The sequence below is a fragment of the Oncorhynchus gorbuscha genome, linkage group LG06 (assembly GCF_021184085.1).
Source record: "Oncorhynchus gorbuscha isolate QuinsamMale2020 ecotype Even-year linkage group LG06, OgorEven_v1.0, whole genome shotgun sequence".
NCBI classification, from domain to species: domain Eukaryota; kingdom Metazoa; phylum Chordata; class Actinopteri; order Salmoniformes; family Salmonidae; genus Oncorhynchus; species Oncorhynchus gorbuscha.
Window position 1 is genome coordinate 62,441,086 of NC_060178.1, and position 23,682 is coordinate 62,464,767.

The 23,682-nt window shown below is 43.8% G+C and overlaps 1 protein-coding gene across 1 annotated transcript; it reads right to left on the bottom strand.

The window, feature by feature from the left end:
• Positions 1–1,386: 1,386 nt before the first annotated feature.
• Positions 1,387–22,470, bottom strand: LOC124038718 (melanopsin-A-like). The gene is made up of 3 exons (XM_046354800.1): positions 22,000–22,470; positions 2,532–2,677; positions 1,387–1,585 (listed from the first exon to the last, which is right to left on the bottom strand). The coding sequence occupies exons 1-3, from the start codon at positions 22,186–22,188 to the stop codon at positions 1,387–1,389; spliced, it is 534 nt and encodes a 177-aa protein (XP_046210756.1). The 5' UTR covers positions 22,189–22,470.
• Positions 22,471–23,682: the final 1,212 nt, after the last annotated feature.

Below are 23,682 nucleotides of genomic sequence, written 5' to 3' on the forward strand. Positions count from 1 at the left end.
AATCTGAATATTTTTCCATGGTGCCCTGACTTCCTAGTTAATTAGTTACGTGATTAATCAGTTGATCGCGTAATAACTAATTACAGAGAATCAGTCTTCAGTTAATGATAGTAAAGACACGACAGGAGGGACACCCTTTTTCAAGCATTCAGGGAGTGTCAGGTAAAAAATATATTTTACTGAAAGAGAGGGCCATCCATTTTCATTTCAGAGAGATCTGTTTTTCTCCAGGTATCCCCCATAATAAATAATGTACAGTCACTTAGTTGAAAAACAGTAGGTGGGATTATTACTCTCATGCTATGCAAAAATGACCGACATGACAGATTGGGATGGGATTTAAATTTCAGATGTTTTGATTTGTGCTTGTGCACATAATTACATAAAAACCTATCTCCCCCAGTAAAATGAATCCCCCGCGAGTAGGGCTTTAGTGTTCATCCAAAGCTGTCTTTGATTTAAATAGATGCAGATAAAAAACCTCAAGGTCTGCCTTATTGTCTGTATCTCTAGGCAACAACTCATTAACTAGGCTTCCATTCACCGTTGAAAGACTGGAAGCCGAGTATTTGCAGAAAAAGGCATGCACATTGTAATGGGTTGGCCTGTTTCCATTAAACTGGCATGTTGCGGTTGAAAAGCTGTGCATCCTGAAGTAGTGCAAATAAAAAGCACTTTATCGCATAAGTTTCCATGAAGTTAATAATAAACAGAAGCTCAATGTGTTCCCATCACATTTTGTGGTCGCAAAAGAGTGTAGGTTACATGTTGAGATAAGAGCAAGATCATTTTTATTTGATAATTGGCAGCCAAGCACCAATCATCATGTCACCAGCATACAAATAACGCCTTTGATGTGTATTGGACATTTGCATCAGGCTGGTCAACTTAACCACCATATGTGTGTTCATCTCAACCTAATCCATCTGCCTAATAAACTCTTCATGCTTTTTTCACGTTGTGGTGGGAGGACAACATATCATTGTGACTAAGTTTACTTTGACAAGATGGTAATTATATCAATATGTGCACATAAAAGCATTTTCCACCGCAATTGTCACAATCTATTTCACAGACAAAGAAATGATCCTCCCTTGTGTAGCGTATTTTGTTTTGTCGACATTAGGACGTTTTCACAAAAAAAATGTGCTGTTTCCTTCAGGCTTCAGTTCATTCCATAAAATGGTTGGAAGGAAACATGGTTTACGGTAAAAAATAAACACATTCTCCTCTTTCTCTCTTATCATACACTTCTACCTCTTGCCATTCCCCACCTATTCTGTTCAACCTTGGAATCAATTCCTTCATTCCACCTCCTTCCAGTCAATAATAAGAAAGAAGCTAGGTTTCCATATTCAAGTAATGTATAGATGTTTTCAGTTTTTCTCAGAAAAGTCTGGAAAATTGGAAAATAATTGACCTCAGGTGAGTTAGAAGGTGGTGTGGAGTACCTTTCTCCCCGAAGATCCATCTTTTATGCATGGAGGTGGTGAAGAAGATGGGTGCCTGTGTGAGGCACATCAGGAGATCAGTAATGGCCAGGTTAATGATGAACATGTTGGCCGGAGTCCTCAGTGACCTGCTCCTGTAGAACACAGCACATACAGCACAGGGAAAGGCATGATTCAATTTGACACACACACACACACACACACACACACACACACACACACACACACACACACACACACACACACACACACACACACACACACACACACACACACACACACACACACACACACACACACACACACACACACACACACACACACACACACACACACACACACACACACATTAACCCCAGCATAATGCTGTAACATTCCCACAAATGGTAGGTCAGTGTAATCAAAGTGTTATTGTACTGAAATTACATAGTTCCTCTCTGTCTATGGAAAGAGCTTGTGCCATCACATTTGTCCAACATGTACCACTTACAGTATATCTGCAAATGATTGTGTGTGTGTGTGTGTGTGTGTGTGTGTGTGTGTGTGTGTGTGTGTGTGTGTGTGTGTGTGTGTGTGTGTGTGTGTGTGTGTGTGTGTGTGTGTGTGTGTGTGTGTGTGTGTGTGTGTGTGTGTGTGTGTGTGTGTGTGTGTGTGTGTGTGTGTGTGTCTATATACACAATGAGTCATCATGGTGGGAGAGAAATGGCATGTCCACACAAAGCATTGAAAGCGAAGCGCGTTACACACAACCCAGAACAATGTAATGTCAAGCCAAATAGTGTGTTTGGGATGAAGGAAAGACAACTACGAATGTGAAAACACTTGCAATTGCAGCTTGTGCGACAGGTTCTTTTATTTTACACAATGCGGATCAACTGAGACACACTGATAAACAACTGAGACGACAGAGCCACATATGACAGATGGAGGGATATTGAGACGACAAAACCTCAGCATCAACTCCACATTCTCTTGCTGCAAGAAACTGCCACAGAATTATAATTGATCAAATTATAGGTGTGTGTGAGAAAGAGAAAGAGAGAGATAGTTATGGTACAATGGGAAGCTCCTGTCCCTTACCTGCTGAAGGCATAGATAACCAGGAAGTTGCCCACCATGCCGGTGATGCCGATAGCCAGAATGACTACCCCTATAGTGTAATGGACATGGTCAGGTACATCCACAGTTGGGAAGGGGTGGCGAGAGGCTTCCTGCACCATGGCCATCTACAGGTAAAACAAAATAACGGTATTTAAACAGGAGCCTGGTGGCATAACAAAACTGTGAGAAATGAACCATATCCACTTATTAATCATGTAGGAAGAGGAATGCATAGTATAACCCCAAAATGCTGGTAGGTTGTAAGTAAATCAATTTGTTAGCAACGTTTTCAAATTACTGTACTGTACTGAAATATACACTACCGGTCAAAGGTCTTAGAACACTTACTCATTCATGGGTTTTCTTTATTTGTACTATTTTCAACATTGTAGAATAATAGTGAAGACATCAAAACTATGAAATAACACATATGGAATCTTGTAATAACCAAAAAAGTGTTAAACAGATTATTCAAATAGCCACCCTTTGCCTTGATGACAGTGTTGCACACTCTTGGCATTCTCTCAACCAGCTTCACCTGGAATGCTTTTCCAACAGTCTTGAAGGAGTTCCCACATACGCTGAGCACTTGTCTGCTTTTCCTTCACTCTGCGGTCAGACTCATCCCAAACCATCTCAATTGGGTTGAGGTCGGGGAATTGTGGAGTCCATGTCTTCTGATGAAGCACTCCGTCACTCTCCTTCTTGGTAAAAAAAAGCCCTTACACGGCCTGGAGGTGTGTTGGGTCATTGTCCTGTTGAAAAACAATGATAGTCCCACTAAGCCCAAACCAGATGGGATGGCGTATTGCTGCAGAATGCTGTGGTAGCCAAGCTGGTTAAGTGTGCCTTGAATTTTAAATAAATCACTGACAGTGTCACCAGCAAAGCATCCCCACCCCATCACACCTACTCCTCTTCGGTGGGAAATACAAATGCAGAGATCCTCCATTCACCCACACAGCAAAGAAATCTCCAATTTGGACTCCAGACCAAAGGACAAATTTCCACCGGTACAATGTCCATTGCTCTTGTTTCTTGGCCCAAGCAAGTCTCTTCTTATTGGTGTCCTTTAGTAGTGGTTTCTTGCAGCAATTCGACCATGAAGGCCTGATTCACTCAGTCTGCTCTGAACAATTGATGTTGAGATGTGTCTGTTACTTGAACTCTGCGAAGCATTTATTGGGCTGCAATTTCTGAGGCTGGTAACTCTAATGAACTTATCCTCTGCAGCAGAAGTAACTCTGGGTCTTCCATTCCTGTGGTGGTCCTCATGAGAGCCTGTTTCATCATAGCGCTTGATGGTTTTGGCGACTGTACTTGAAACTTTCAAAGTTCTTGAAATGTTCCATATTGACTGACCTTCAAGTCTTAAAGTAACAATAGACTGTTATTTCTCTGCTTATTTGAGATGTTGCCATAATATGGACTTGGTCTTTTACCAAATAGGGCTATCTTCTGTATACCACCCCTACCTTGTCACAACACAAATATCAGGAATCAAGGTAAGACCCAGATGCAGACTGTAGAAGTAACTATGTTTATTGTAGCAACAGAGGCAGGCAAATACAGGTCAAGGCAGGCAGGGGTTGCTAAACCACGGTAAGGCAAAGGTACCGGACGGCAGCTAGGCTCAGGGACAGGCCAGACAGAGAGGTCAGACAGGCAAAGGTAAAAAACCAGGGGGATGTGACAAGAGAGGCTGGGAACAGCTAGTCGCTGACAGGAAACCGTCTGGTAAGCTTGACCAAACAAGATGAACTGGCAACAAACAGACAGAGAACACAGGTACAAATACACAAAGGATAATTGGGAAGATGGGCGACACCTGGAGGGGGGTGGAGACAAGCACAAGGACAGGTGAAACAGATCAGGGCGTGACGGCAAATGATTGGCTCAAACGCATTAAGAAGGAAATACATTCCACAAATGTACTTTTATAAAGGCACACCTGCTAATTGAAATGCATTCCAGGTGACTACCTCAGGAAGCTGGATGAGAGAATACCAAGAGTGTGCAAAGCTGTCATCAAGGCAAAGGGTGGCTTTTTGAAGAATCTCAAATATAAGATATATCTTGATTTGTTTAAACCTTTTTTTTGGTTACTACATGATTCCATATGTGTTATTTCATAGTTTTGATGTCTTAACTATTCATCTACAATGTAGAAAATAGTAAAAATAAAGAAAAACCCTTGAATGTGTAGGTGTGACCAAACCTTTGGCTGGTGCTGTTTGTTAGCAAAAACCTCCAGAGAACTTATTTAGCATGTTTTGGTGTTCGAGTTAGGCGAACATTCCCTTAATATCAAACAGAACTTATCCAGAATGTAGTTACCATGTTCTCTGAATATCCCATATTAATGTTCTAGACACATTTCATGGGACATTGCAAGAACATTTGTGTCCAGTTTTCTGAAGGGTTAGGGGGAATATTCCATCAACATCACAACAAACATACACAGAACATGGTTGCCATGTTCTCAGAAAATAAGATATGAATGTTCTAGACACGTTTCATGGGAACATTACAAGAGCATTCACGTGTCAAGTTTTCTGAGGGTAAGGGACAGGTTGCAATCTACTGGCGGAGGGGTAGTTCAAAATAGGGGAGGGTTGACAAACCTTTTTTTTGCTTTGAGGGTTGTGTGTTTTTTTTTATTGGGCACAGTGGAGGGTAGTGCATTTTATTCATTGGTTTACTATATAATTTCTTCCATCCTCGCCAAATGTACTCATCTGCTTGCGTGTTCCTCCCCTATATCAAGGTGTTTTGGTACTTTTCCGTGTGCTAACTTTTACTATACCACAGGTCAGTATAGTCTAACGGTCCATCCTGCCCTCTGTCCACCATTCATAGTGACAATAGTGCAAGGTGGATCATTTGTGCAGATCTGCAATAGGCTAATTAGCAATCATATCACACATAAAAGCATTACATTTTTTGTTGTTGCAATTTCCAATATGACTCCACAAGTACAAATAGGAATAGCTGATAGGTAGCGGAGAGGCCATGTGCGCATTAAATAACAGTAAAGACATGACACATGTCCCTATTGATCTTGTTTAGGGACAATACAATTATCCTACCTGGACTAGCCTACAACACCACAATGCAATGAATATATATGTATATGGGGTGGCAGGTAGCCTAGTGGTTAGAGCATTGCACTAGTAACCGGAAGGTTGCAAGCTCAAATCCCTGAGCTGACTAGGTAAACATCTGTCATTCTACCCCTGAACAAGGCAGTTAACCCACTGTTCCTAGGCTGTCATTGAAAATAAGAGTTTGTTCTTAACTGACTTGCCAAGTTAAGTAAAGATTATAAAAAATATCTCTGGGGCTAAGCTGCTCTTCCTTTATTTAGGCTATATACACTCTATACTATTGTTTTATATTAACATCATACATTGGACACCTAAGCCTATAGGCCTATGCATGCAATGCCCTGATCCGTTTAGTGCTCAAATCTCTGACAGCTGAATCTTGAGGTGGACAATTTTTGCTTTATGAAAGTTGCCTAAAACCACCCCCCAGAAAATAGGCTATAAACGTTGACATAAGCTACACATGGAAACCCAAGGAACAGAGTTAACATTTTTAATATTCACGGTCACTTTGTCCGGTGCCAAATTTTCCTAAAGGAAACTCTGAAATGCACACGGTTTCTATGCAGATTTTTTGAATATTCACATGAAAATCTGTCACCAATTGGAAGGAAACCTAGCTATAGACACGCACAAGACTCTGGCAAGTGCGCTAGTCCAGTGTCACATTGATTATGCCGGTACATCATGGTTCCCACCAGCAGTCCCAAACATCTAAAGAATAAGCTACAGACCAGCCAAGCAAGCTTGTAAGATTTGTACTTAAACTCCCCCCTCATACTCATCTTGAAGTTGAGCATTTTTTTGTCTGTGTCTCTGTAATTGTATAGGGAAACTGAGCAAAAAAAGAAACGTCCTATCACTGTCAACTGTGTTTAATTTCAGAAAACGTGTAAATATTTGTTTGAACATAAGATTCAACAACTGATACATAAACTGAACAAGTTCCACAGACATGTGACTAACACAAATTGAATAATGTGTCCCTGAACAAAGGGGGGGGGGTTCAAAATCAAAAGTAACAGTCAGTATCTGGTGTGGCCACCAGCTGCATTAAGTACTGCAGTCCATTTCCTCCTCATGGATTGCACCAGATTTGCCAGTTCTTGCTGTGAGATGTTACCCCACTCTTCCACCAAGGCACCTGTAAGTTTCCGGACATTTCTGGGGGGGAATTGTCCTAGCCCTCACCCTCCGATCCAACAGGTCCCAGACGTGCTCAATGGGATTGAGATCTGGGCTCTTCGCTGGCCATTGCAGAACACTGATATTCTTGTCTTGCAGGAAATCACACAGAACGAGCAGTATGGCTGGTGGCATTGTCATGTTGGAGGGTCATGTCAGGATGAGCATGCAGGAAGGGTACCACATGAGGGAGGAGGATGTCTTCCTGTAACACAGCGTTGAAATTGCCTGCAATGACAACAAGCTCAGTCTGATGCTGTGACACTGCCCCAGACCATGACGGATCCTCGACCTCCAAATCAATCCCACTCCAGCCCTCGGTGTAATGCTCATTCCTTCGACGATAAACGCAAATCTCTTCAGTGAAGAGCATTTTTTACCAGTCCTGTCTGGTCCAACGACGGTGGGTTTGTGCCCATAGGCGACGTTGTTGCCGGTGATGTCTGGTGAGGACCTGCCTTTACAACAGGCCAACAACAGGCCAACCGATCCTGTGCAGGTGTTGTTACACATGGTCTGCCACTGCAAGGCGATCAGCTGTACGTCGTGTCTTACTGTAGCGCTGTCTTAGGCGTCTCATAGCTTCACCTGGAATGCTTTTCCAACAGTTTTGAAGGAGTTCCCACATACGCTGAGCACTTGTCTGCTTTTCCTTCACTCTGCAGTCAGACTCATCCCAAACCATCTCAATTGAGTTGAGATCGAGAATTGTAGAGGCCAGGTCATCTGATGAAGCACTCCATCACTCTCCTTGGTAAAAAAAGCCCTTACACGGCCTGGAGGTGTGTTGGGTCAATAAATGCTTCACATCTGCGGGACTTCTTGTAGCAGGCTTCTTGTCCATGACGAAGAAACTAGTCGACGCAGGAAAAGTGAAAGTGCGGATGAAACCTTGTTGGAGTGCCTCTTGGATGTAATCCTCCATGGCCTGGGTCTCAACCACCGACAGAGGGTAGATGCGTCTGCATGGAGGCGCAGACCCTGCCAGCAGGTCACTGGCACAGTCCCAGCGGCGATGAGGGGGAAGACAGGTGGTGCGGATCTTGGAGAATACCTCCCGCAGGTCCTGGTATACCACAGGGATGTTAGGCTGAAGGGCAAGCACAGGACTCTCAACCGACGTGGAAGCAGGTCCTCTGGCATTTGGGTGACCAGTCTGTGATTGTCATCCTCGACCAGGGGCTGGTGGAATTATGGAATTGAAGCCAAGAGAGGCCGAGGATGATCTTGTGATGAATGGGCTCCACAGTGAGGGTGAGTGGTTGGGTGATGTGTGTGATGGTTCCGGATCCTAGTAGCCGATTATCAAGGGCTTGAACCGGGAAAGGAGAGGAGAGTGGGTATGAGGTGATGTTAAGAGAGGAGGCAAGGGTCTGGTCAATAAAGTTCCCCGCGGCACCGGAATCCACTAACGCTGTAGACATAGTACATGAGGGACAGTCAACTAGAGTGATGGACACCAAAGAGTTTAGCAGAGAGTGATGGAAGATGGAATACTCACTCCTGCCCTATGAGGTGGAAGATCACATGACTGTCCCTCTGCTCTTGTGGAGCCCTTATTAGGAAGTTCTGGACACTGCTGGAACCGGTGCCCCCCTTGACCACAATACAGACAGAGCCCCAGCTGTCTCCGTCTGCATCATTCCGCCGCGGGGAGGCGTGAGACCGCTACCTCCATGGGTTCAGGCTCTGATCCAGAGTGTTCCCTGAAGGAGGGAGAGAAGTGATAAGTATCGACGCTCCTGTAGTAGGTTATTCAGACAGATGGCCATTGCAATGAGTGCGTCCAAAGAGAGGTTGTCGTCTCGACAGGCCAACTCTGTCTGGACATCCTCTCACAGAACTCTTCGGAATAGCGTGCAAAGCGCCAACTCGTTCCATCCGCTGGATGCTGCTACTGTCCGGAAGGTGAGCGCGTACTCTGGTCCCCTGCCGTAATTGGAGTAAGCACTCACCCTCCTCTCTGCCCTTTGGGGGATGATCGAAGATGCATTTGAACAGAGCTATGAACCCCTCATATGAAGCTAGCTCCTCCTCTCCCAGACGGCCATGGCCCATTCCAAAGCATGCCCAGTCAGCAGAGAAACAACCTTGGTAACCTTGGACCTCTCGTATTGGGGGCTCCCCTGTGGTGCGTAAAGTAGAGGGAGCACTGAAATAGGAAGCCACGGCCTATAGATGGGGTGCCGCCATATTTATCCGGGAGGGACAAACGTGCATCGCTGACCTGAGCGGGTTGCTGAATGGGCTATTGTACTGGCTCGCTGGTTCGACTGGTTGTAGTGTATCCTCCGCTAGTTGACGGCAACGCCTCCCGGGTATGTTCAAGACATTGCGAAGAACCTCTCCCATAGCCATCCCCAGTTGTGCTAGCTGGTCCTGGTGTTGATGTAGAAGGTATCCTGCTCATTGACCATCTGGGAGATATTTTGTTCTCCTGCTGCTTCCATGTTTTGAGTCAGTATTCAACATAACAGACAACATAACAGTAGCATCTTTGCATGAACACAGGATCAATACTTACTAGGGAAGGAACCTAAGGGAGTGCCAGATATAGGGGAGGTATTAAGTGTGGTAATGGAGTCCAGGTGTGCCTCATGATGACGTACATGTGCGTGTAATGATTGATGCCAGGTGTGTGTAATGATGGATCCCAGGACCGGTGGTTAGTATACAGCCGAACACCAGAGGGGAAGAGTGGGAAAAGGCATGACACTACATTAATGTGGATGCTATCATGATTACGGATAATCCTGAATGAATCGTGAATCATGATGAGTGAGAAAGTTAGACGCACAAGTATCAATATCCGTAATCATGGTAGCATCCACATTAATGTAGTGTTTAGAAACATTATATTCTTATTTACAATATAGGTGATTCCAAAATGACACAATATATTATTTACCATTCATTTCTATTTGGGCACAAAATTTGTAGTCACAAGCTTGATGTAATCATTGCGTGCTAGGAATATGGGACTATGTACAAAAAGGGCTGTAATTTCTAAACGGTTCACTCATTATGGATGAAAATACCCTCGAATTAAAGCTGAAAATCTGCACTTCATCCTCATTATAATTTCAAATCCAAAGTGCTGAAGTACAGAGCCAAAACAAAAAATATGCCATGTCCCAATACTTTTGGGGCTCGTTGTATGTAATTGTAAAACACTGTATGTTAAAAGCACTGTTTCTGTGTGTCCCTAATCTTGTTAGAGACAAAGAGCTGTGAATGGATCAGTGGTTCACCAATCAGGGCCTTGATGGGCTCGGCAACAGGAACAAGGGGTGGTGTGTAAACACATTTTTGGGGGGAGAACGTTTCTTTAAGACCATCAGGCGACGTCTTAAAAACGTCTTTAGGGATGACCCTGGAACAAGCTTTGAACTAGACAAATACCTCCAGGGGACCATGACAGAACGTCCTATGTTTTAAACGTCTTTGGACACATGAATGTTCTTGCATGGTTCCCATGAAAAGTTTCTAGGACATTAATATCTTATATTCATAGAACATGGCAACCGCATTCTGGGCAAGTTCTATTTGACATTAAGGGAATGGTCTCTTGAAAACAGTCCTTGCACATCACTGGAACATTCCTATAAAGATCTTAGGTAATGAACAAATGAGACTCTTAAGGAAACGTCTCTAAAGTTGTGGGAGTGTTTGTTGTTAGCCGGGTAGTGCATCCTGGTTTCCGCTCTTGCCATTTTAATCAGTGGCTAATTTAGACTTGGGCAGTCAGTGACATTAATTCATCAACTAGGCTCCAGGGGAAAACAAAAACTAGCAGGACTGTGATTGTAGACCACTGGAGAGTTATACCCCCCGATTTAGACCATGACACTGTTTTCAACCTTTTCCTTTTCTCTACAAGGCTGAAAAAAAGATAAAAGATAATAATTATTATTATTAAGTGATTATCCAGCCTTAAAGCACTAAGCAGACTAACTCTGCATATAATCGTCTGGATTCGTTTTCCTCCACTGTGAATAATTACTGTCACATTCACTGGCCATCTGAGAAATGAACTTCGCTGAGCTTCAATACGAATGAAGAGCCGTTTGGATTCAAAAACCTGAAGGACAGTTTCCTTATTCACTCTCACAAATTAAAATTAATACGCAAACATCACCGTTTTTTAAAATCCTTCTCCATCCGGAGTGTCTCCGGAATGGTTTTAATGAAGAGAGCATTTGGTTGAGTTCGTAGCGCAGGGTACGCAGGGTCAACTTCCTGCTCGACTGCTCTGAAGCCGCCGCGAGAGGACACAAATCAACAGGGATAAATGTCCCCACCAACACAGGCGTGATGGAATAAATAAGACCAGGCGAAATCTCCCTGTCATTTCAAGTCTCAGTCACTTCAGACTGAGTGGAATGCACGCATATGTATGGTGGTCTCACACTGCCCCACTCTCACAGAGTCTAACAGGGAGAAGGGGGCGCAGGTAAGAACATTGTGAAATAAAATGATGAGGAGGAGAAAGAGGAAGAGGAAGGGGAAGAAAAGGAGGAGAAGGGGAGGAGGGGTAGCAGAGGAAATGGATGTCAATTATGAGGAGGAATGGGAGGAGATGGAAGAAGAGGAAGAGGACAACCATTATGACGAGGAGGAGTAGGACAATTATGAGGACAACAATGATGATAATGGCCCACACACAAATACACCCGAACAAATAGTCCAAGGCCACTAGCTCTGTAGACAAAGACCTTGAATTCCTTTGATAACTTCAGATGAGCCACACTCGTCTGCGATACATCCCCCAGGTGGCAGTGTTTGACAACCACTAAGAGAAGTGTTTGAACTGGGTTTAGATAAAAAGCCCCCAAACGTTGCCTGTCCACAGATCAAACAGGAAGAAGAGTCAGTGGTGCTACATCAGACAGTCAGACAGGGTGGTATAATGGAAAATATATATCCTGGACAGAATACCAGCATATGTCAGGGGTTATAAGGGAGCTTTGTCTGGGATAGTGTGGGCTTCTCCAGCGAACTTACACAACTTGCAAAGAAAACAATGGGTTCCACATTGAACTCTCGAAGCCAATGTTAAGCTGAAGATCTCAACTTTTATGGCAGTCAATAATCTTACTTACTCTGTCATCATCACACCACTATTTTGATCCACTGACACCTTGGATATGTCCACTGAAATGATTTTACCAGGAGTGATTACTAGGGGTTAGTTTATTCAAGTTTTTGGTCAAAGTGTTACATGAAGTTCTCCCAAACTTGTGCAAAAATTATCTCAACTTAAAATGATGTGTTTGCTCAAATTGTCTCATATGTTCATTCAACAAAACATTTTTATTTGGGCATCTTACCTATAACTAGTTGCACAGTGAGTGCTTTTAACATACAATGTTTTCAACTTACATATTTGATGAATGTTCATTTATACAGTAATTAATCTTCAACATCCTCCCCTAGGGATTTGAACTCCAAACCTGTAAGTTCACAACACTTCAATCTTCCTGCTGCGCCACCATGTCTGTGTTGAAATTGAGTTAATCTGTATTGTCACACCTTGCACTTCAAAGTAAACCTCAACTCTGTTAACAGTACACTCAAGAAAAACAATTTTATTTATCATAGTGATTAAGGAGTAACATTAAAATAGAGTAATATGCCCCACTAACATTAGAAAATTAGGTATCATAAACAAAAAAATGCTTAAATAAGTAAATCAAATCAATTATGTGAGAATATTCAAATGAACTGATAACTGACATAGACATGGTGGCGTAGCAGGAATATCAGAATGCCATGCGTCAAGAGGTAGAATTAAAATCACAGGTGAGGACATGTTGAATAATAATTACTGTATAAATGAATATAAACAATGTGTTGAAAACATTGTATGTGAAAAACATTGTGTGTGTAACCAGTTGCACACATGAAAACCAGGTGTGTGGAAAAACAAGACAAAACAAATGGAAAATGAAAAATGGATCGGCGATGGCTAGAAGACCGGTGACGTCGACTGCTGAACACCGCCCGAACAAGGAGAGGAACCGACATCGGCAGAAGTCGTGACAGTACCCCCCCCCCCACACACACACCATTGATGCACGGCTCCAGCAGCGCGCCGTCACCGGCCTCGGGGACGACCCGGAGGGTGAGGCGCAGGGCGATCCGGACGGAGACGGTGGAACTCCCGCATTATTGAAGGGTCCAACACATCCTCCACCGGAACACGGCATCACTCCTCCGTACCATACCTCTCCCAGTCCAGGAGGTACTGAATGCCTCTCGCCCGATGCCTCGAATCCAGTATGGAACGAACGGAGCCCGCCGGGGCCCCCTCGATGTCTAGAGGAGGTGGAGGAACCTCCCGCACCTCAGACTCATGGAGCGGGCCAGCAACCACCGGCCTGAGGAGAGACACATGGAACGAGGGGTTAATACGGTAATCGGGGGGAAGCTGTAACCTGTAACTTACCTCGTTCAGTCTCCTCAGGACTTTAAATGGCCCCACAAACCACGGACCTAGCTTTCGGCAGGGCAGGCGGATGGGCAGGTTTCGCTTCGAGAGCCAGACCCGGTCCCCCAGTGCGAACACCGGGGCCTCAGTACAGTGACGGTCTGCGCCGGCTTTCTGGCGCAGCATGGCGCGTTGAAGATGAACATGTTTCCTCCTCGCGCCGGAACCAGTTGACCACCGCAGGAGCCTCGGTCTGACTCTGATGGCAAGGATACGGAACTGATACAGTATGCACTGGAAGGGGGAGTGGTTAGTGGAGGAGTGGCGGAGCGAGTTCTGGGCCATCTCTGCCCAGGGCACGAACACTGCCCACTCCCCAGGCCAGTCCTGGCAATAAGACCTCGAAAACCTACCCACATCCTGGTTTACTCTCTCCACCTGCCCATTACTCAGGTGAAACCCCGAGGTAAGGCTGATCGAGACCCCCAGACGTTCCATGAACGCCCTCCAGATCCTCGAAGTGAACTGGGGACCCAGAACAGACACTATGTCCTCAGGCACCCCGTAGTGCCGGAAGACGTGAGTAAACAAGGCCTCCACAGTCTGTAGGGCCGTAGGGAGACTGGGCAGAGGGAGGAGACGGCAGGACTTAGAGAAACGATCCACAACAGCCAGGATTGTGGTGTTTCCCTGTGATGGCAGAAGATCGGTCAGGAAATCGATCGACAGGTGTGACCATGGCCACTGTGGATCGGGTAAGGGGTGTAGCTTACCTCTGGGCAGGTGCCTAGGAGCCTTTACACTGGGTGCACACAGAGCAGGAGGAACCATAAACCCTCACTTAGCCAAAGTGGGCCACCAGTACTTCCCGCTCAGACAGCGCACCATCCGACCGATGCCTGGATGACCAGAGGAGGGTGAAGTGTGGGCCCAATAGATCAGCCGGTCTCGGACAGCAGATGGAACATACAGATGACCAGCAGGACACTGGAGGGGAGCAGGCTCTGCACGCAACGCCTGCTCAATGTCCGCGTTCAGCTCCTACACTACCGGCACCACCAGGCAGGAGGCCCGGGAGTATGGGGGTGGGATCCATGAGCCGCTCCTCTGTGTCATACAGCCGGGACAGTGCGTCTGCCTTCACGTTCTGGGAACCTGGTCTGTAAGAAAGGGTGAAAACACAACGGGTGAAAAACATGGCACACCTTGCGGTTCAGTCTCCTCGCTGCCCGGATGTACTCCAGATTGCGGTGGTCAGTCCAGATGAGAATAGGGTGTTTAGCCCCCTCAAGCCAATGTCTCCACGCCTTCAAAGCCTTGACGACAGCCAACAGCTCCCGGTCCCCCACGTCATAGTTTTGCTCCGCCGGGCTGAGCTTCCTCGAGAAGAAGGCACAGGGGAGGAGCTTTGGTGGCGTACCCGAGCGCTGAGAGAGCACGGCTCCTATCCCAGCCTCGGACGCGTCCACCTCCACTATGAATGCCAAAGAGGGATCCGGATGGGCCAGCACGGGAGCCGAGGTAAACAGAGCCCTCAGGTGACCAAAGGCCCTGTCCATCTCAGGAGTCGGGAGTCGGGAGTCGGGAGTCGGGAGTCGGGAGTCGGGAGTCGGGAGTCGGGCTTCGGTAGAAGTCGTGACAGAGAGGTTGGCAGCCAATAAGATACTTAATTCCAAAAAATATATTTCAACAATGCCTAATGTTTTTAATTCGACTTTTGCTTTCAAAAGCAGCTCAAACTTAGAACATGTAAGAATGAACTATAGCCATTGAATTCTACCATGCAAATATGCTGTTCATTATTGTGAAATAATGCACGCTTTATAATGCCCCTCAAGCCAATTATAAACAAGTATTCAACAATGCCATGGTATGAATAGGAAATATATATATTTTTAAATGCACATCTGGACAGCACTTTATTTTTCCATTTCCTTTTATTTCACTTAGCCGAGACAGTTTCCATCATTCATATTATTATTGTTACGCCATGACCTTAGTTATTTTTTTAAATTTATTATTTTGGTTAGATCAGTGTGACTAGGGTGGGTATGTTAGTTTTATATTGTCTAGGGGGTCTTGTATATCATGGGGTTTTTGTAAGTCTAGGTATTTGTATGTTTATGGTGGCCTGAATTGGTTCCCAATCAGAGGCAGCTGTCGTTGCTGTCGACAGCTATCGTTGTCTCTGATTGGGGACCATATTTAGGTAGCCATTTTGTCTAGGTTATTTGTGGGTTCTTATTCTATGTTTAGTTACCTGTCTGCACTACTCATATTTGCGTCACGGTTCATTTTGTTTGTTTGTTTGTTTGTTTGTTTGTTTGTTTGTTCAGTATTCTTTCTTTATTAAAGAAGAATGTACGCTTACCACGCTGCGCCTTTGTCTCCTCCATACAACGAATGTAACAATTATATGCGACAGATGACTCATGATATTAACTGTCTCTGGCTACACATTTAAAAAAAAAGTTTTTCTATGGAAGACAGCCTGATTCAACAAAACATGTATTTGGGCCAGCCAGGAGGTTCAGTCAATGTGGGTATTCTTCCGCATGATCTCAAAGTGCGCTGGATCACAGGAAGGGCTGAACAAAAAAACATAAAAGCTTTGCCCTTTCAATGAATAGATAAGCAGTGATGCATCAAGGGTGAAAAAAATGAACTTTGAAGAAAATACCCAACATGGTTTTTGAAAAGGCACCTGTTTAGATCTTTGCTTTCTGAGCTGTAAAATTCTCTCTGCCCATATTGACGTGCATGCAGGTCAGCTATGAGACCATTAGGTACTAATAAACAGTGCAATACTGATCATAATCTGATGCTAATGGTTTGAAAAGAGATCGGAGCACTGGTCATTATCCCCAACACCGGGCTGCCATTTCCGAACAAAAAGGTACAGCACTCAAATGACAGTAAGAAATCTCAAAAGCTTTTTAAACATTCTGGCTAATGAACATGCTTCAGATTGCTTGCCTACTACATATAGCCCAGGAGGAGGACTTCTGTCATAGTGCCACTAAAGACCAACTGAGATCTGTCTGGCTGACTAAAGAGTTCCTTCCTGGCACCACTATTCTGCAGAGGTTCATTAAAATGTTTTGTTGAGTTTGATCATATCTGAATAGTTTTGCTTATTAAAAAGCATCCCTCTATAAGGGGATGAAAATACTCCTGTTGTAACGTTGAGATCCTCTGGGATTCTTTTCTCTTTTCATTAGTGAAGCAGCAGCCGTGGTTTCTTCCCACACTAGATCAGACTACACTGCTGCCTCACACACAGAGTAACGGGAGTTTTTGTTGTGTGATTGTGTGTGCCTGCGCGCGCACGTGCGTGTGTGTGTGCGTGCTAAAGGCAGTCAACCCTCGAGTCTTACAAAATACATCAGGATATACAGTATTTAGGTCATTGTGTCTCTAGTTGAATCTTTTCTAACAGCATCAATTACATCATGGAATCATTCTCGTTTCATCCTTTAATGCACCTGTACAGTCTAATTGTCAGTTCTAATGTGCAATACTGTCATCAAGGCAAAGGGTGGCTACTTTGAAGAATCTAAAATCTAAAATATATTTTGATTTGTTTAACACTTTTTTTCTACAATGTCATAGTCATAATAAATAAAAAAAACTTGAATGAGTAGGTGTGTCCAAACTCTCTTTCTGTCTAGCTTGTGGGGGATATATTTGTGCTCTTGTGCTCTCTGACTTAATAATTGTTCCTGAGGGAAATAATAAAGCCATATCGATTTTAACTGATTCAGTGCTGACCCTAATGCTATGTTCGAAAACCTGCTGATGCCAACAATATCTGATTACCATTTGCATGAATTGACAGCTTGAACGCTACTGAAGGCCTAATTATTATCAACGTAAATCAAGTGAGTGATTTGTAATGACCAAGGCATGGCAGTAATTGTTTTCTCTTTAGTTGAGTTTTGCCTCTTGCGTGATAAAACAGCGGCCCTAACCCATCAGACAGTCTAACCCAGTTCTAATTACACAGCTATTAAACAGTTATTACATCATCATTACACAGCTACCGTGGTACAGTCCCACTGAGAGGCACTCCGCACAGCGTGATTAGGATTTCTATCAGCTTCAAAAAGCACCTTCAAAAAGCAATTTCTAAACACTGAGATACATACAGGATGACCGTTGCTGTAGAGTCACGATGCATTTATGTGTGGACACGTTTGCCTGTCTGCCTCACTGTCCGACCAGCATCTGAGCCTCTATCCTCTCTCCTCTTTCAGTGCTGTACAAACACACTCTGATAGAGATAAGACAGGTATACAGTTTAATTCGGAAGTTTACATACACTTAGGTTGGTGTCATTAAAACTCATTTTTCAACCACTCCACAAATTTCTTGTTAACAAACTATAGTTTTGGCAAGTTGGTTAGGACATCTACATTGTTCATGACACAAGTCATTTTTCCAACAATTGTTTACAGACAGATTATTTCACTTAAAATTCACTGTATCACATTTCCAGTGGGTCAGAAGTTCACATACACTAAGTTGACTGTGCCTTTAAACAGCTTAGAAAAGTCCTGAAAATGATGGCATGCCTTTAGAAGCTTCTGATAGGCTAATTGACATCATTTGAGTCAATTGGAGGTTTACCTGTGGATTTACTTCAAGGCCTACCTTCAAACCCAGTGCCTCTTTGCTTGACATCATGGGAAAATAAAAAGAAATTAGCTAAGACCTCAGAAAAAAAAGATAGACCTCCACAAGTCTGGTTCATCCTTGGGAGCTATTTACAAACACCTGTAGGTACCACGTTCGTCTGTACAAACAATAATATGCAAGTATAAACACCATGGGACCACGCAGCCATCATACCACTCAGGAAGGAGATGCATTCAGTGTCCTAGAGATGAACGTACTTTGGTGCGAAAAGTGCAAATCAATTCCAGAACAACAGCAAAGGACCTTGTGAAGATGCTGGAGGAAACCTGTACAAAAGTATCTATATCCACAGTAAAACGAGTCCTATATCGCTCTGCAAGGAAGAAGCCACTGCTCCAAACCCGCCATAAAAAAGACAGACTACGGTTTGCAACTGCACATGGGGACAAAGATCGTACTTTTTGGAGAAATGTCTGATGAAACAGGAAATGTCTGGTCTGATGAAACAGAAATAGAACAGTTTGGCCATAATGACCATCATTATGTTTGGAGGAAAAAGGGGGAGACTTGCAAGCCGAAGAACACCATCCCAACCGTGAAGCACAGGGGTGGTAGCATCACGTTGTGGGGTGCTTTGCTGTGGGAGGGACTGGAGCACTTCACAAAATAGATGGCATCATGAGGGAAGGAAAATTATGTGCATATATTGAGGCAACATCTCAAGACATCAGTCAGGAAGTTAAAGGTTGGTTGCAAATGGGTCTTCCAAATGGATAATGACCCCAAGCATAATTCCAAAGTTGTGGCAAAATGGCTTAAGGACAACAAAGTCAAGGTATTGGAGTGGCCATCACAAAGCCCTGACCTCAATCCTATAGAAAATGTGTGGGCAGAAGCTTGTGGAAGGCTATCAGAAACATTTGACCCAAGTTAAACCATTTAAAGGCAAAGCTACCAAATGCTAATTGAGTGTATGTATACTTCTGATCCACTAGGAATGTGATGAAAGAAATGAAAGCTTAAATAAATAATTTTCTCTACTATTATTCTGACATTTCACATTCTGACAGGCTAATCATCTGTTATAGGAGGAGGATACTTTGTGGACACCGTGTCCGTATGTAGATCTCCACAATCCCATTTCTCGATGGACCTCCATGCTTCTAATCAGGGAGATTTGAATTGGAAAGCCACCATTTGAAGTGGTTGTGCGAGGTGTAGAAATAAGAATCTCAGTGAGCCAGAGCCTGACTAGCTTTGCTTGCCAGGCTTATAGTATAACAGGCTACAACATGGCTGTGGATGAGATGAACATGACTTTTGTGAACTTTTTTCCCTTTGTTTCTGAATTGATCTTTCACCTCCGATACATATTTAATGATTGCTGGTTCAACTTGGAGTCTTCCGAATTGATCTCTCTCTCCCCCCCCACCTCCCTCTGTCGTGTTGAAGGACCCTGGTTGGATTACCTGGGCGATTGGTTTTTCTGTCATGTGCGTGTACAGCTCAGTGGAGGAGAATCGATTGAGACAGTTTGCCTGCATGTAAACACAACGCCCCCGCCCCCGAGTTATTGATGTGCTGGAGACAGTCACGGTGTCTCCTCTGTGGGAACATCTGTTGATATGGGGATTTAATTAAGGCCGTTTTTTGGACGGCTCCTCGCGTCATCATGGTCTTTCAAATGTAAATGCTTAAATACCACACAACAACCGGGCGGGGTTTTGGGTCATGCTTAAATTAATTACTAAATGGAACAGATAACTGAGTATTTAGAGTGTGAAGAAGGCACGTGAGGCTGATATTAAGAGCCAATACCGGTATAGCGTTACAAGGACAATGTCGGCCGATAATATCGGTAAACCAATATATCGGTTGGGTATAGTAATCATCTGTCAACTCTTCAGATAGATATGATATTGGGGATTAAGAGAGGAGTTTTGGGGAAAGGCCACAGGACTACATGTCAAGTGGCGCAGTGGTCTAAGGCACTTCTTGGCTGTGATCGGGAGTCCCATAGGGCGGCTCGCAATTGTCCTAGCATCGTCCAGGTTTGGCCGGGGTATAAATAAGAATTTGTTCTTAACTGACTTGCCTAATTAAATAAATAAAAAACATATCTGAAGGTCGGTGACCATCAGCCATTATCAGGAGGCAATGTGCCACCTGCTGCTCCAGCTGTGTCATTACAGCACTGTAACACAAGCTGACTAAAAGGATTGGGTCATTGCATTCCAGAGGTTGGCATTACACTGGCTTAGTTTCATCACTGGAAGGCCTGTTTTATGAATCAACAACCCTAGTCACTCTGGTGTAAGTGGATTCAGATTTGTATTTATGTTTATATGAATCACACACAATAGACAGTGCCACTAACCCATTTTCCAACAGCCTCTGGCAATCTCATTATGTCTGGCTACAGATGCAGAAGTGCCACGAGAAATCAGACATGTGAAGTGCCTATGGGACATACGGAATGCATTTCTGTCTATTAATATACATTTCATGTTTTTTTGTACTGCATAAATTGTCAACCTTCTGCAGTGCCTCGTTTCCTTCAGGAATGAAGACGGATGGATGCATTTTCCCAAGTGCACATCTAATCACAAACTGACAGTCCTGCTATTGTTCCACAATATCAATGAAGTGCTCTTTCTATGCAAAAACCCAACAACGTATTGCAATGCTCGAGCCACTCGGCGTCTGTCTGTGTATGCCGTGGAGACTTCTGTCTCGAAAGTTGACGGCGGTGGTTTGAGTGCGTGTGGAAAAAACCCAAAATTAACAGACCACCAAACAATATCTGGAAATGCAGGGGTGTGCATTTTTAAAATTTTGTGAAGGGATTTGATGCAATTCTGTATGTTGAGCTAAGATACGGATAGGGGAGGGAAAGCAGGAGGGAGCAGCTAAAATGAGTCAGCTATCACTGAATGAAAACATTCACATCAAAATCCAGCATGAAAGTAGAACAAAAATATTCAGGATTTTTAAAATTATTATTTTAAATTAGACTCTGTTTGTTTCAAACCTTTCTATACTGACAGGATGGTTCTGATTGAAGTTGTGCGGTCTAATTGTGATACTCAGACACCCCTTATCTGAATGCAATCCCTCACAGCTGTGTCAACTCATGGACAGACACAGACACAGGGAAATGCCATCAGAATGTACAGAAAGACATCTTGATATTTAATCAAAGGTGGCAGGTGATATTTACCCACCAAAAGGGCTCTGCACCTCATTTACCCGTTGATAAAAAAAAAGCTCAGCATTAGTATTTACACTGTGAGTAACATTCTTTAAGAACAATGTAGTAAGACAGACGAGAATGCAAGCTAGACAGTTACATTAAATACCTCACAAATAACTATGAAACACACAAACACAGAGACAGACCGACAGACAGACGAGAGAGAGAGGCATAAAGAGAGAGAGAGCAAAAGCTAGGAACAGGGACATGGGCCATCAATAAAGGTTTTCTAATAGGTGACAAATCGATAGCCTTGGGGAGGCACTATACAGTACAGACAAAGAGTGAGGCTGAAGTATGCGAGTCCATTCTGAATCATTGCTGTAAGTTATTATTGATCGACAGTCTAACCAAACCATGAATGTTTGATGCACATGATCCTATTAGACTATAAGTGTAATGAACATCTTGCTTACTTTTCATTCTCTAGTCAGATCTGCTCTGTAGAACACAACACTTAATTACAGTGTGAATGGATAAGCATTTTTTTATGTCAAATCTGCACCCAGAGAAGAATGGTAATTCATGCGTTTCATAACAGCTGTCAAGATAGCTTTTTTTTGTTGTTGCTGAGAGTAGATTTCTGAATTGAAAAATGTCCATCTGAATTGTTGATTTCTGAACAAGACAAGGCAATAACATTCAGAAATTATAGCTGCATCAGTCATTTAAATAAATGATTTGACATGAGGAACATGGACAATCATAGCAAATTCTTACAACCATACTCAAAGCAAACCACTCTAGTCAAACCTATGTCCTGCATGAATGATCGGGCTACTTCGACTATTTATTCCATTTCCCTGGGACAGAATACACAGGAGAAACACTTACAGAGGTGACAGAAGGCAGATCCACCAGCCGGTACTCATTGACCACGGTGTCATTCCAGGAGGAAAGCGTCTCCACGATGCGCGTGCAGTTTGGGTCCTGGAACCGACATGAGATGCCCTTCCGAACCGAGCGCAGGGTGCCGTTCATAGCTCCTCCCGTGCCCTCCAGGACGGACCGGCCACTCGACATGGGTTGTAGGTGGGGAAATAGAAAATAGCCCGGAGTACTGACACAATCCTACAGCTGTCCGGTCCGTGTTCCAGCAATAGGCAAATACACTCAGGAAATTAGAACTTCTCTTTGGCTCCACAGTGGGAATCTATTTTGGGAAGTTATCAATTCCGGATGTGAATGTTGACTAACAGTTTAGGTTGATTATGGTCTTGATATTGGTAGTCGTTGAGACACAGTGGTATAAAACAGTTTGACAGTCGCAGAAGAGGATGGAGCGGCATACGCGGTTGCGCGCGAGTCACGCAAACCCAATAGCACATTTCTGTACATGGATATATTTACGTAAGTGAGAAAGCCGCACATGCTCTCTCTTTTATCCATGTGCTCGCTCTGAGTTGCCACTCTCCACCCCTGTACTGTAATGATGGCACGCGTTCTCATAATGTAGGGCAATAGAGCACTCTGCACTAACATTAGTCATTATGTTGAAAGCTGCTTTTAAAGTTAGTGATTGGTGTGCCAGACCAGTTGGTGAGAGTTAATAGGCTACACATTGGAGAGTACATGTACAAAAGCTGAAGAACATATTCACATCTAGGTACTTTCTTTGCAGGTGCTGGACACTGGCGAACTCCCGAAAAAGACAAATGGAGCACACTGTTGTTCATGCTCCTAGGTGATTTTATTGATACATTTTGACCCTTTACTCTTTGCTGCCTGACGAATCAAATCAAAAGTTTATTTGTCACGTGCGCCGAATACAACAACCTTACAGTGAAATGCTTACTTACAGGCTCTAACCAATAGTGCGAAAATAAGGCATGTGTGTGTGTGTGTAGGTAAGTAAAGAAATGAAACAGTAAAAAGACATTTGAAAGTAAGAGTAGCAAGGCTATATACAGACACCTGTTAGTCAGGCTTATTGAGGTAGTATGTACATGTAGGTATGGTTAAAGTGACTATGCAGATATGATGAACAGAGAGTAGCAGTAGCTAAAAAAGAAGGGTTGGCGGGTGGTTGGACACAATGCAGATAGCTGGTTGGTCGGGTCAATTGAGGTAGAATGTACATGAATGTATAGTTAAAGTGACTATGCATATATGATAAACAGAGAGTAGCAGCAGCATACCTGTTCGGGAGTCTTATGACTTGTGGGTAAAAACTGTTGAGAAGCCCTTTTGTCCTAGACTTGGCACTCCGGTACTGCTTGCCATGCCGAAGACCTAAGGGCCAACACGTATCAATAAAATCACCTGGAAGCATGAACAGCAGAGTACAGAGAGTATTCACACCTGCAGTCTCTTCTCGCTGCCTGGGGAGAAAATTGGTCCTCACCTGGCCTGACCCTCTGATAGCTGCAGACCAGGAAAGTGGCCAGAGGCACTCAAACACACATCCCGTGTCAACAACTGTACCTGTCACACTGCAACAGCTAGTTCTATCAGGTTTAAGTTAAGACCCAAGTACAGACTGTTGAAGTAACAATGTTTATTGCAACAGGAGCAGGT

What these genes read in the sequence shown, in the direction of transcription:
- LOC124038718 (XM_046354800.1), bottom strand. Translation starts at nt 22,188, where the DNA reads ATGTCGAGTGGCCGGTCCGTCCTGGAGGGCACGGGAGGAGCTATGAAC. An exon ending in ATCTGCCTTCTGTCACCTCT is followed by an intron (nt 2,678 to 21,999) that starts GTAAGTGTTTCT and finishes TTTTACCTGTAG; the next exon opens with ATGGCCATGGTGCAGGAAGC. An exon ending in GTTATCTATGCCTTCAGCAG is followed by an intron (nt 1,586 to 2,531) that starts GTAAGGGACAGG and finishes TGTGTTCTACAG; the next exon opens with GAGCAGGTCACTGAGGACTC.